Source organism: Bidens hawaiensis, unplaced genomic scaffold (genome assembly GCF_021521415.1).
Source record: "Bidens hawaiensis isolate Kalapana, Puna unplaced genomic scaffold, B.hawaiensis_p1.1 tig00030876_1, whole genome shotgun sequence".
Lineage (NCBI taxonomy): Eukaryota > Viridiplantae > Streptophyta > Magnoliopsida > Asterales > Asteraceae > Bidens > Bidens hawaiensis.
In genome coordinates, this window is record NW_027495178.1 from 243,092 (window position 1) to 257,501 (window position 14,410).

Here is a 14,410-nt window from a genome sequence, read left to right on the forward strand (position 1 = left end):
GTAAGAAAATAAAAATAAAAAATAATTAGGAGGGTTATTTTTAAGGAAAATTCATAAAATAACCCAAATTAGGAAAGAAAAATCCAAATTAACCCCTTTTTATTATAAAATTTCAAAAAAGTCCCTTCAAATCGAGTATGATCCAATTGTATTTTTCAATTGTTCTCATCTTCCCCATCCAAATTTGCACCCCGTCCAAGTTTTTCCCCAAATCCGCCTTCCTCCTCGTCCAACTTCTAAAATATTCTCCATTTAAGTTTTATTTTAATATTATATTAGTCTAATTAATTTCATTTGTATTTTGTTTTTATTTTAGAACTTATGAAATATGAAGTTTTATACAAATTTGAATATATTGTTGAGACGTACTTATTTTTATCTACGTACTTATTTTTATCTACGTACTGACATAAATTTGATCCAGCTTGGTTTTGAATAAAGTTATTTTGGCACATAGATAAAAATAAGTATGTTTCAACAATATATTCGAAATTTTATAAAACTTTATATTTCAAAAGTTATAAAAGAAAACAAATATAAATGAAATTAATTATACTTATATAATATTAGCATCAAAACTAAAAAACTTAAAAATAAAAAATAGAATTTATTAGAAGTTGAACGGGGAATATGGATCTGGTGCAAACTTGGATGGGGAAGACGAGTTTGGCACAAACTTGGTTGGGGTGCAAATTTGAACGACAAGAACTTTAAAAACATTCGGATCCGACGAGTTTTGTTGTTTCCTCAAAAATGGAAGGAGCCGACGGGTTCTCTTCATATTTGTTCGGATTTGTCAGAATTTCTACACGTTACACCCTTTTAGTGGACAATAAAACCCGTCAGAACGTTTCTCAAAATGTCGCATCCAACCAAATTTCCCATGATATTTGTAAAGAGAGCTGCTATTCATACACCCACAATAGTTTTAGAGAGGGTGTATGAAAAAGAGAAATTGTATATAAAAAGGGTACAAATAGCAAAAGAGGTGTTTGAATAGAAAATGCCTTTGTAAAACGTACATGACCTTTTGTGTTTGTATTTCTAGAAAAGGCTCTTTTTTGAAGCAGAATGAGATCGAGTCCTGAAAAATAGGCATAGCTCATGGTCTCAGACTCTCATGGTACATAGAATAATGTCAGCAAATGTGTAAAGGTACAATAGTGGTAAGTTAGCTAGCGTTAGTCAATAAGTGTTAACTTAATATTTTAATTTTCAAATTACTGAATAAAAAAACAAACAAAAATTAATTCTATTGAATTTAAAGCAGAACATTAACACGTTTATGGATGAAGAATAAAAATAAAATATATCAATATCGTATATAATAACTAAGGGAAAATAAACATACAAAAGAAATTAACGTGTTAATTGTGAGAATCAAATAGAGTAATTGTATATACAAACTCTATAATGTAATTACATAATTACTCTACTTGTATATGCAATTACTCTACTTGATTCTCACAATTAGCACGTTACTTTCATTTGTATTTAATCCAAACCCACCAAAAATATATATACTATGTAACTATACAACATACTCGATTCCATACTCGAATAATGAATGCGGATAATGAAAATGTCGGATGAGTCAATGGTCCGTCAATGATCTAATTAGCCTTTAAAAATATAAAAACATATACACAAAAAGTTTTAACTTACTCGATAATCACATTTATTATTTTCTATACGATACTTAAGATAGTTATATAATTCTATCATAGCCAATCTTTCTCTCTTTCAACATATAAACATGTAACAATTTTTTATTGAAGTTCATGCTATTAAAATTTACTTATATTATCATTGTACTATACGTGTGCTAAAATACACTGGCTCGGTTGTTCCTTTGTAGACTTTTTTTAAAAAAAATTGTTTAATTTAAAAAAGGAGTATTTAGTTGACCACTATAAAAGTTGGTAGTTGGTACCGACTAAAGACTAGCACCTACTCCGGTTCGGCATCTGGTACCTCGTTTGTAACGACGTTTAATTCCATTTGTGTATTATATAAAGAGTTAACGATATGTTTTTGTGTTTGTTTGTGTGGAAGTTAGTTGGTTAGAAGATCAAGAGATGACGTCAGACAACAAGGTTTTGTCTTTTGAAGAGGTTTCAAAGCACAGCCGGAAAACTGATTGCTGGGTGATTATTTCTGGGAAGGTCAACGCTTCTTGTTCTTTGTTATTTTATTTATGATTAGTTTGGAACATGTTTGATTTCTACTTAGGTTGTTTTATGTTGAATCATACCCTAAATATTTAGATTCACTGCCAAAAATAACACCAAAATAAAGAAATAAAGTGAGGGTTATTAAAGTTGAAAAAGAGTGTTTGAGCCCTTTCCAGTTGGGAATTATGTTTGTTCAAAGTTATGATTAATTAAAATTTTAGTTCCAACACTTCAACACATATATACTGATGTGTTTGATCTACTAGAATTATCCTTGATTAAAACCTCCACTTTCAAACTATTTTTCTTTGGTTTTTATGTTATATCAGTTTCCCCATATTCACTTTTTAGATCAAATTACCCATCTTTACTAACGAGCACACAAAACCCAACTTCCCAAGTTAGTATGATATCCAAATATGATGAGTTCTAGAGATTCATAAACATAAATGGTGATGTATATACACCAAGAAATACCATAGTGCTATATATTTTTAGAAGGTTGGTTAGTGGATCAATCATCATTGAGAACTCAAAACCCCAATTGTTAGATTTCTCAATGCTTTTAAATGTCACTGATTTCAACGATTAATAATCAAATCACCCTTGGAGATGATAATAATGTATATATCATCAAAGAAAGTTTTTTGTTTCTAAAATTTTCATCAAGAGCACATACTTTTAGGATTTAGAGATTTGAGGCTTACAAGGTGTATTTTTATTAAGGTAAACCAATAAGAGGATATATAGTTCACAAACGGAGTTTCTAGGTTTTACGAGTTGCCCATATTTAGTCCTTTATGTTTGGATCAATGACGCTATGTCATTACACCCAGTGTGTGGGTCTGCCCCTTTTCCCGTCCGAGAGTCTCCATCTACTCTAAGTGGGAGAGCTAAGAAGGGAGTTGTGTCTGAGTTAAACTTGGAGATGGAAGTCTTCTTTCGTTTCTCGACATTGAAGTTAGACTAAGCTCATGAGCTTGGTAATTTCACCATTAACCCGCTACTCAACAATTTAAGACATCCTAGACCCCTGTATTACAAATGGGTGTATGATAACGAATCATTATAGTTTGATTTCCAATTAATCAAGAGGTAAATATATTATTGTCTTTAGTATATCAAGAAATAGGATGTTACATTACAAAGGCTGATGACTAATTGGGTCATTGAGGCTTGGCATTTGGGCTTGGAAGAAAGATTGGGTCATTGGGGGTTTACGAAAAAATTGCAAGGAAGGCTTTATGTTTTGGACCTATTTTTAGAAGAAAATAAAGGCCTATTAACTGGGTACCTACCCCCCTATTGGGCTAACTATCAATCCGGCCCTATATAACATTGTGATTTGTGAATTGTGAATTGTGAATACCAATATACCATTAAGTCATTAAGTTGGATGCCCATTATGGCATGTTAGTTGTTGAAGCTACAAAAGTTCATGTTTTTTTTCTTGTTTATAAATAAGTTGTTATGAGTTAGAAGGCTACATTATGAATTTAATTGAACAAGGATTCTTAGTTCATATTACACGTGGTTAACGTATTCTCAAAAAAATCATCGGCTTATCAAATTTTCAATCGAGCAGTGAAAAATATTCATATTATACGTGGAACTTGTTATAATCCGACTTAGTGGCTACTCAAGAAATATTTTCTTTGAATTATTAATTTCATGTATTATATGATAGATGATTTGACTTGTGTTTTTCCATGCAACACAGGTATATGATGTAACCCCATTTCTTGATGATCATCCGGGCGGTGATGAGGTCCTAATACTAGCAACCGGTAAGACTTTAATCAACATGTTAATTTGCATGCATGTATCATATTTATTAAATTATGACATTTAGTTATGATATTATAGAGAAAGGCATTTGAGTTGTGACATTTTAATTATGATATTATAGAGAAAGACGCAACGGAAGACTTTGAAGACGTGGGCCACAGTGAAGCTGCAACAGACTTGATGAAAAAATACTACGTTGGCGAGATCGATAGCAATACTCTGCCTAAGAAAATGACATATAATCAGCCTTCAACCACCACTTCTGCATCGAAGCCAGCTTCCGAAAGTTCATCTTCCAACATTTTAACATTTGTTTTACCCCTATTGATCTTGGTTTTAGCCTATGCTTATTATTCTTCTACCAAGAAAGAAGTGGCAATCTGAGTGCTTCCGGTTTATGTTATTTGCTACAATAATTCTTGACATTGATGGGAAACAGTCTTTATCTTCATGTTGTGTGCCATAAGGTGTAAGACTTGGTATTATTGATCTAAAATTGCATATTTTAAATTGTTTTTTTACGCGTGTTACATGTTTGGTTATATACTTTTGTGATGTTTTTATGGTGGTTGAATAAATGTGGTGACAAAAGAGGGTCCAGTGAGCATTGTAGCTACTAAATTGGAACGGTGAGGAGTAGAGGACAATTTAAGATATGAAACGTGTAATAAGTTATATTGTGTGTGGGTCAAATGATGTTTACAAGTCCACAGGATATCGGGGATATGTTGGATATTTATGTTTGGAAATAAGAGTGGGACATTGATGATATATATGTTTCTTCATTCTTATCTTATAAGTTGTCGTTCGTGTAGGGCGTGTTGATGATTTTAGCGTTGTCAATGTCAATTTAAGTAATTGGATTTACTTATGAACAATCAAGAAGTTAAAATATACATTGGTTTGAGTTAGCAATAGCAAGTGCAAAATACGCACTCAGTCATGACTATTATAACTTTGGTGGCATCAAACCTAAACCGAAAAAGGGGTTCCTAGGGGGCAACGCCCCTGATGGGGTCCAAGGAGCATGCATCAAATCTGCATGGTTGATGAAAAGTTGAATAAATTTGAGATGGTAAGTAGCACTGCAAAAGAGAGAGAGAGGAGTGTGGGGGGGGGGTCGATGGCGACTGGCCTGATCATGTTTCTACAAATTGCATTTAATTCTTAAGAAAAACATATTTTTTTTGTCTTATACGATTTGAGATTTCATACATGTGAAATACTTAAATAGTTAAAAGTGATTACACAATTCAAAAGTCTATCCTGTTATTATGAAATCAAAGAAACCTACAGTTTGTGACATTTTACTGATTGATATATACCCTGATGATGCATACTTAAAAGAGTTAAACCATAGAGAGCTATTCTTTACTAAATTATTGGGTTATGTTTTAGGTTGATAAGAATAATTTGTTTTCCATAAAAGTGTTTGGTGCCACTCTTGACTGTCTAATACACACATCGCACACGAATTTGGTCACTTGATGTTGCAAATGGAACTTGATTCCCACCGTCATAATTGTAGGAGTCAAAGCAATATCTTTTAAAAAGGATACATTCTTGATTACTAATTTGGACTTCTCTATCAACTTGATTGATTCCATCTGGTCTAGTCTTACTTAACTGTTAGACTATATTTATTAAAGATCACGACCAATTAGGATTTGTAGACCCCTTATTGTCTATGCATATCTGGTTTGATAGTAACTAGTTCGCAAACATCAAATCATGATTTAACAAGTCTTGGTCATTAAAAAGTTTTTTATGCATATTTGTCAGGTGCTTGTCGGTATCATTTGAAATATTTCGTATGTTTTTCGGATGCCCCAAACAAGTATGAAAAATGGGTCATTACACATAATTTTTCGGATTCTCCAAAAGATCGACGACAACTAGAACCATTTTTAGGCTTTCTTTGGAAAGGTTAAACCTATCTAAAGACCCAACTTAAGACTTTGTTAATTCTTCATTTGTATCTCGCTTCTCCGTATTTTGACTACCGGATGGCTGCTTATGTTGCAAGGGTATATCAAGAAACACTGATTAAAAAAGCATGTCGGAAAGGTATAATCGAAAATCACGAAAAGTTATATTATTGTAAAAGAAACACGAAAGCAAATTTTAAAAAGTTTTATCTACAAAATATATGATACAATTTGTCACCAAAATAAAAAATTTAAAAATAAAAATTAAATATTGTTAAAAAAATTGCTTATGTTGATCATTAGTAGATCAAGTGTTGGGATCGGTATTAACATATATAATCGATCAATGTCTCATGTGGTTTACCAAAAACAAGCATTAGTTTTTTTTTAAAAAAATTGACAACATAAAGGCCACAATATTTAACCTTTTCATTCTTATGCTGAACAAGTATCCTAATGTCTACTTATGAGTGACAACACCCTGAAAAACCTAATAAATAATACCCAACAATAACAAAAATAATAATAATATAATAAACGAATAATAACAATAATAATAATAATAATAATATTAAATTTAATACTAGTAACATACCATCGTTTCTGTGTCCTCTTAAATTTAATACTACAACAAAATGTTAAGTTTTGTTTAGTAAAACAAATATGAATGTAAGACAAAGTTAAAAGTAAAAATAAAAAGGCATCGATCTTTTATTTTTTTACGGTGATGATCAACCCTCTGATGCGCCATCACAACACCAATCATACTAGGTGTTACGACCGTTCTTAGTGGCTATCGGCTTGATCTCCAATTTTCCGTGTTCCACATGCTCCTTTTCACAAAAATGACACATAACTTGGGATAGAATAACATTATGATATATGTGATGTTAAAATAAAGGTAATAAGAACATCATTGATCATCCTAAGTCAAAAAGACTTTGATATCTAAATAGGAGGGTATGATGATGTTGACATCGTTACTAAACAGTCGGCCATCAACCTCAAATGCCTTGCTCTTGAGATTACTGTGTTACTCCCTCAAGGTGTTATTGTGATCCCATTGATATAACCCCTATGAAATGACCGCACGTAACCCAATGGTCCGTTTTAGGGATTGGCGACTTACCCATTCAGTGACTTTGGCACTGGACATTCCCCAAACGGGCGCAAATATAAACTAAGTTAGCATTTATGCCAAAACTTTAAATAAGTTACATATGCAGATACACTCATTAGATTTAAATATGTACTTATTTAATTTCAATGGTGCATGAATTGGCGCTCTAACTCAACGTTGTTTTTTCCAATAACCCAAGGACCGTGGAGGCGTGGAACAAGCTCTTCGTATGTTTCTTGCCCTAGCGGGTAATTCCAATATCATTGAAGTTGAATTTGCAATAGTAAAACAAATATGACAAACATTAACATATAAGATTAATATTACAATAAAATATGGGAAATAAACTCCCAACTACTTAATCGTGAGTGCCAACCTCACTACAAAGTATAAAATTTGGTAGGGCTTTTATTTCTTGATACGTAATGAAGAAGGATTTCAAGCTTAAATATGGTTTAGAAAAAAACATAAACAAGGAAAATACAATCCTGATAAACTAAGAATGGAATTGTAAATCAAATATAAAACTAACATATATTTCTTTACAAAGTAGTTGCTGTCCTGCTGATGTTCAGGATGTTATGGCTACATCATAGCATTGTAGCCATGGCCCCCACACCGAAGTAGTGTGCTCGAGGCCAGAACCAATGCTAATATCTTATAGAACAAAGTGTGGCATGGTTTAGCACCGACGTGATCCCTAGCCTATGAATCATCACACCCCACCAGTTATTGTTGTGAAACATGGTGAAGCATACTTAAAACAAACACATTCAAAAGCCAACTTAAATCAATAAACACTCATCCATTAAAAAGAATTTTTAATGTTGGATGATCCAACCAAATCTAACCTTAAACACACTTTACATCATAAAGCACCCTAACACATCAAATCCTGATTTCAAATATAATTTCAAACAAATAAGCCCGAATAAGTAATTTCAAGAATCAAGTATTTGAAAGGAAAACGAGCACAAGATCTATTATAAAATTGCTGATTTAGACATGAACAGCCGATTATGGCCTAGTTGCGGTGTTGCTTAATAATAGTACGGTGAATTGATATAAACATGTTATGAGTAAAACGATTAATTTAGGAATAAACTCTTCCAAATTTATTAATTAAGAAAATAACTTAAAACTTGGTACATGCCCTTATCATGACTCGATATATATATAGCTAAATATAATCCCGTTAGACTATAATTAGGACTAATAATATAATAAAAACAATTAAGATAATTAAACCCCCAAACTTGATATTTTTATATATAACCCTCTAATTAACTTTACTTACACTCCAGAACTTATACTTGTATGGTAAGGTAAATCATATATAAGGACTGTCCAATAATTATTTCCAACAATGTGAGATAGATAGGAATGGTGCTAATAATACTCAGTTAGAGTATTGTTGTACTTTTTACTGAAGAAAATGGATAGTATACATGGTGGCCAATGGATAACCGAAAGTTCAAGGAAAGTAGCAAAGCAATGGGACAAAGACTAGCATTATCTTGGTAGTTTCCCAATAGTTTCCTTAATTCAATATTATAAAGCTTGCTAGCTTTTGATTCTTAATTAGATCCATTCCTTCCTGTCAAATGTCATGCTTTTAACTAATAGCTAGCCTTTTATAATCTAGAACAAATCGAAAGGAACTATACTAAGAATTATACGTCGACTTGTATGGTTATATAAAAACTTGGCCTAACTTGTGACAACCGTTTAGTATATATTATTGCATGGTCTTTTATAAATATAATGATGTGATATGTAAAGATGAAATATAATTTATAAATTAGATCACATGTCTTAGACAATGATCTCTGGCTAAGTTTGTAAAAGTTAGTTGAGTAAATGTAAGTTAAAGAGGATGTATCAGGGCTTGAATCACGCATGTGGTATAAATTTTACGAGAGCTTCCTCGGGATCCTGATTTGATTCCAACAAGTGTATGCCACTAATTAAAGAGAACGTAGACCACTGTTTTAGAATTCGAACTCACATAATTGCATGTGAGTGGTAGGCCTTTTGGTGTCCGTGGGCAACTAGTTGCACTTAAGCGTTAAAAAGAAAAATCTCAAGGCACATGATCGACAAACACTTTATTATTGTAATAGAAAATTGACTTAAAAACTCGTTATAATAAATATTTGTTGATCACACATTTAAATCCCTCTAACAAACCCTTGCATTTATAATTTAACCTTAATTTTTTGACCAGAACATTACCATAATAATCTTATTATAATTACGAAACTTTACAATTTGTCAATTTAGGTACTTTCATATTCACTGACTAGTGAATATGGAACGAAACTTTACATTTCTGTTGTTTGTTTGTTGTCGCTAACTGCAAGTTTGATTCGGCGTTGAATCTGTGGCTCTCGGAATTAACAAACAAGATTAGACGCGGCTTCTTGAAGCAATCGGTCAACAGTCCCCAAATCTTCCTTGAATTCTTTAATCAGGTGACCTTAGATTTCACTATGTATATCTCTCCTTGGCAAAAAAAAAAAAAGATTGGCCTAGATCTTTTCATGACAGCGACATGCTTCTATGTGGCAGCTAAATCTTGGTATCAATTCTGGGTACCATGAGTTATGCCCGCAATTACAACAAGCTCTTATGCCACTTCAAGGCACGTGATCAATCATAAGTTCATACTCTTTATTATTGCAAGAAAAAATTAACTTAAAAATTCGTTACAATAATTCTTTGTTGATCGCTCATCTAATGCCTCTAACAAAGACTTATATTTATAGTATGTCCCTAATTAACTTAGTGACCAAGAAATTACCATAATGACCCTATTACGATTACTAAACTAAACCAACTTGACCAACTTGTCAACTTAGGTCTTTCTATATTCACCTACTTATAAATACATACGGTCCGGAATTACTAATAAAATCACATGCATGTTCGATATTCTCATATATAATTTGCTTTGACAAAGGATGCTATTAACGTTTGATAAAATTACACAACGAAAATGTTAATTAGTTTTCTCTTTAATGATAGAGAGTTTAAGAATGAGTCTTTCTCGTTAAACAATGGAATCTGTGGGTGTTAGAAACAATCAACTGTTTTTAATTTAAGGTTGTCTAGCTGTATTGTATATGATGACGACCTTGGTGGTTTTTTATTAGTGAAATATGTCATTTTGAAAAGGAAACAAGAGATATTAAAGTAGTAAGAATCGGTGAAATGAATATAAATACAGAAGCGGTAAGTTGTCGTCTGCTACAAATTCCAAAGAGGTTGGAACTCCAAGGATTATGTTACTAATTATAGTTCAGCATACACTAAGGTACCCACGTCATAATGTCGGCATGCTAAAGATTACGTTATGATTGTTAGAAACTTATATTAGTTTAGACTGAGGGGTGTGGGGCTTCAACGGGGGCGCTAGAGCCCCTCTGCTCGCGCCCCAGGCGCTAACACCACACCACCAGGGGCGCGAACGGGGCGCTAGCGTGGAAAACAAGGGAGGCGTGAGCTGGTTAGCGGGAGAAGAGAGAGAGGAGCACATCTTTTGAGGTTTTTTGGGCCGTTGGGAGCCGAAAAAAACAAAAAAAAAATATATTTTCTATATAATTATACTCCATTTCACCCATTTTTATACCAAAACTTCAAACCTTCACCCCAAATCAATTCATCTTCTCAACTTTTTTTAAAAAAAAATGGCTGGAAATTGGTACCCAAACCTTGATTCAGATTATCTTGTTGAATCCCTCAATAAATTCAACAAAACCATGGAGGTGGTCTTTTATGACAAAAAGAAAAAAACTCGAATGAGAGATTTGGACTTTTTTACTAGAGAATTCAGTAATACGTTGTTTGAATATATTTATAAAAAAATAATTTATGAGTTTTTTTAATAATACGTTGTTTGAATATATTTATAAAAAAATAAAAAAAAATCGCTGGAGCCCCTGCTGGAGCCCCTCCACACCAGGGTCAGGGGCTCCAACACCCCCCTTATCCAGTTTCTCTCTCTGCCACACGTCATAATATTATTGGTTGAAGCCCCCATTAAAGCCCCCCACACCCCTCAGCCTTATAAAAGATGTATAATATTATTATTAGTCAGAGTTTATCATCTGTTAATTAAACTTATTATTATATATTAATAGTTTAGCTATGATTGATTTTGATTTATTATTTACTTAGAATGCGTTTTAGTTATTATCATCTCTTAAATTTGAATGTTGTATACTAATTAACGTTTTGTCAATAAGATTAGTTGATTTGATTCATCATATTCTTTTCATTATTATCTCTATGTACAAAGAAATCTCGTTTTGCTTCTTAAGGACCATATCATTTTGCTTTTGTGTTTGACTATATATATATATATATATATATATATATATATATATATATATATCTTTCTACAATGCAGGCTAGTGACCTAAATACAACAATCATTTGCAAGAATCAGCTTGTAACAACCGCCAAAAATTAGACTAATCTGGTAATTATATTAACCATAATCGCGTATTAATTAGTAAAATAAATACATAGGAATAATATTTTTAGTCAAAGTTTTTGATTTTAGTTGAATTTTAAAGTATGGAACCCGAAAAGGTTCAATTTTGTCGTGTAGCTGACACTGTGTAAGTTGACACCGGGTAATATCTCGAAACGAATAAATTCATAAACGTGTCAAGATGACCTCGAAAAATTTAATTTTATGTTAGGATATTAGAGATAGTGTATAAACTTAATTTTAGAAGGTTCGAATCGCGAAAATTAGAAAATAAGTAACCGAAAGCCGGTAGAGGACACCGTAAGAGCCCAACGTTAAGTTTATCAGAAAATTATGTTTTTAGGCAGACATTGACTGTAATCTAATTTCGCTCAAAGTCTGATAAAAATTATTAGAAACGGAAGTCGTTTGGCTAGATAAATTACGAGATACGTTAAACGTTAATACCTAGTTTTTAGCACATGTCAATATTCAAATTACCTCTCCCTCTCCCTCTCCCATCTCTCTCGGCCACCACCCTCACACAACCCAACCCACCTCCCAAACCCACCAATAAGAAGCTCACATGTATGTATCTCATGATTACTTAGGTTACTTGTAAACCCAACAAGCCATCCAACACACCTATCCTAGAATCCAACTCACCACTCTACTCCTCTCTTCTTCCCTTCATATAATCGGCCACCCCATCACCTCCCTACCATCTCACATTTTCAAACTTTTACACACACAACAATTGATTAGGAGGTATTTGGTGGAGGTTTAAATACAAGAAGTAGGAAGCCAAAGGAAGGATTATAGCCAACCCAAGGTCACATTATCACCTCCATAGGCACCAAATCCGAAACCCAAGGTAACCCACTTCAAAGATTTGTGTATATTGGTTGTTATTTGATGTTTAAGGCTTGATTTTAGTATGTTTGGTAGTATACATGCAAGTATGATATGGATATATGCATGTATGTATGTGGCCGTGAGTTTACATAGGGATGTGTAAGATGGGTTTTGTTGATTATAGGACTTGTTATGGTTGCATTTTAGCTTGTATAGATTGTCCATATGGATGTTACTTGAGTTTGTTTAACAAATGAGTTTATGTATTGTTTTAATAATGGAAGTAAATGTGTAAATGGTCAAAAGATTGGAAATGGATTATGGGTAAAAACACCCATTAGAACCATGGGTTTTGATTTTGGTATTGGATTGAAGTTGTAATGGTTAAATGGTTAAAGAAGAATGATAATTTTTAAAACCCACATACTTGATTACTTGAAAAAGTTGTAAGTAATAATAATAATGGTTTTGAAAGAATCTTGGAAAAGGGTTGACAAAAGTGTAGAGATTTGACTTTGTTGGAAAGTCACTTACACATGCAAGTAATACAAAATTTGACTTTTGATCATAAAGCTCATACTTGACTTGTATTGATTTTATATGGATTGAAAATGACAAACTAAGTGATTGAATGGGACATATGGAAATGAATGAAATCTACTAGAAGTCCTAGGATGCATGAAACATAATAACTTAGATAAACAAGAGTTGGTGTTAAACTTACTAATAAAGGAAACTTTGTAAATTGTACAAGATGTTTTGCAAAATGATTTGATAAGTGAACATAATCTTGTGTGGATGATTAAAGACTTGTGGTTAGGATTACTTTAGTAAACTCTATTGTAAAGATTGTTAGTATGATAATAAGGTTATTAAAAATTGCTACTTACTAGTAATAGAAACTTTGTTGTTAAAGAAATCAAGAATGTGTTTGTAAAAGGATAATAATGGGATGAAATAAGATGTTACTATGGATTAGTAAGATCTGGAAATTTTGGTACATAAACACCTTGTAGAGATTGAAGAAATAACATGTATATTGTATAATAGAAAACTTAAGCTAAGGCTTGAACATGTGTAGTTAAAAATTTGTTTTATGTGCATATTTGATGCTAGATGATCAAACATGTATATGATGATATATTATTTGTTATTATATGTATAATTGCTGTACCAAATGGTTTGGTTTTGACATTGTGACTTAAATAGCTTGTCGGTGACTTTAACGATCGGAAAGTTCGACTTTTAAGGTGAACCGACATGAGTTTTTGGAACTGAGTTAAAACAGCTCCTAAAGTCATAATATTCTTGTATTTAACATAAGTTAAAATATAAGAAAAGTCAATAATAGCAAAACTTAAACCAACACAGTTCGTGTCGCGAAAACCGACACGAAAACGTTAAAAATTGGCATTTTTAAGAAATTGGCAATAAAATAAAAAACAAAACATTTTTATTGAAAAACCAATAAAACTTGACTAAAAACCATATAAAAAGTGTTTTAGATAATTTAAAACTAAAAGTTTCGTAAAAAGGGCAACCGGTTCGTTTTTAAGCTCAAAACCGACGAAACCGGCAAAACCGACAAAACCGATTATAATAGAGTCAAAATTTTAAATAAAATGATAACTTGAATTTTTCCAAAACACTCCAGCAACTAAAGGTAAAAAATTTTATAAATTTTAATAATTAAATTAAATTATTAAATAAAACAATTATTAGTTGATTATTACTTGTTTATATTTTTTTATAAGATTATAAAATAGTAAACTTTATGTGTTATATGTTTGTATATATTTTAGTCAAACCTAAAATTAACAAACATGTACTAATATAGGAACGAGAGTTTATTCGAACACTGAAATCAAAGGTGAGTTCTTCCTCCGAAAAGCATATTGTATATTTATATTCGTATTTATATATATATGTTTTGAAAACGCATTATACTACAAATTGTCGTTATTGTGGGATGAATCAATTTGGTTAAATAACTGTTAATCTAATTGAGGGCACAGAAATGTTGGTAGATCTATCGGGGTGACGCCCCCCACTTCCATTCGCGTTGGGT

At 32.1% G+C, this 14,410-nt stretch overlaps 1 protein-coding gene across 1 annotated transcript; it reads left to right on the top strand.

The window, feature by feature from the left end:
* The first annotated feature begins 1,959 nt into the window (after positions 1 to 1,959).
* Positions 1,960 to 4,462, top strand: LOC143581344 (cytochrome b5-like). The gene is made up of 3 exons (XM_077064165.1): positions 1,960 to 2,165; positions 3,895 to 3,961; positions 4,084 to 4,462. The coding sequence occupies exons 1-3, from the start codon at positions 2,079 to 2,081 to the stop codon at positions 4,344 to 4,346; spliced, it is 417 nt and encodes a 138-aa protein (XP_076920280.1). The 5' UTR covers positions 1,960 to 2,078; the 3' UTR covers positions 4,347 to 4,462.
* Positions 4,463 to 14,410: the final 9,948 nt, after the last annotated feature.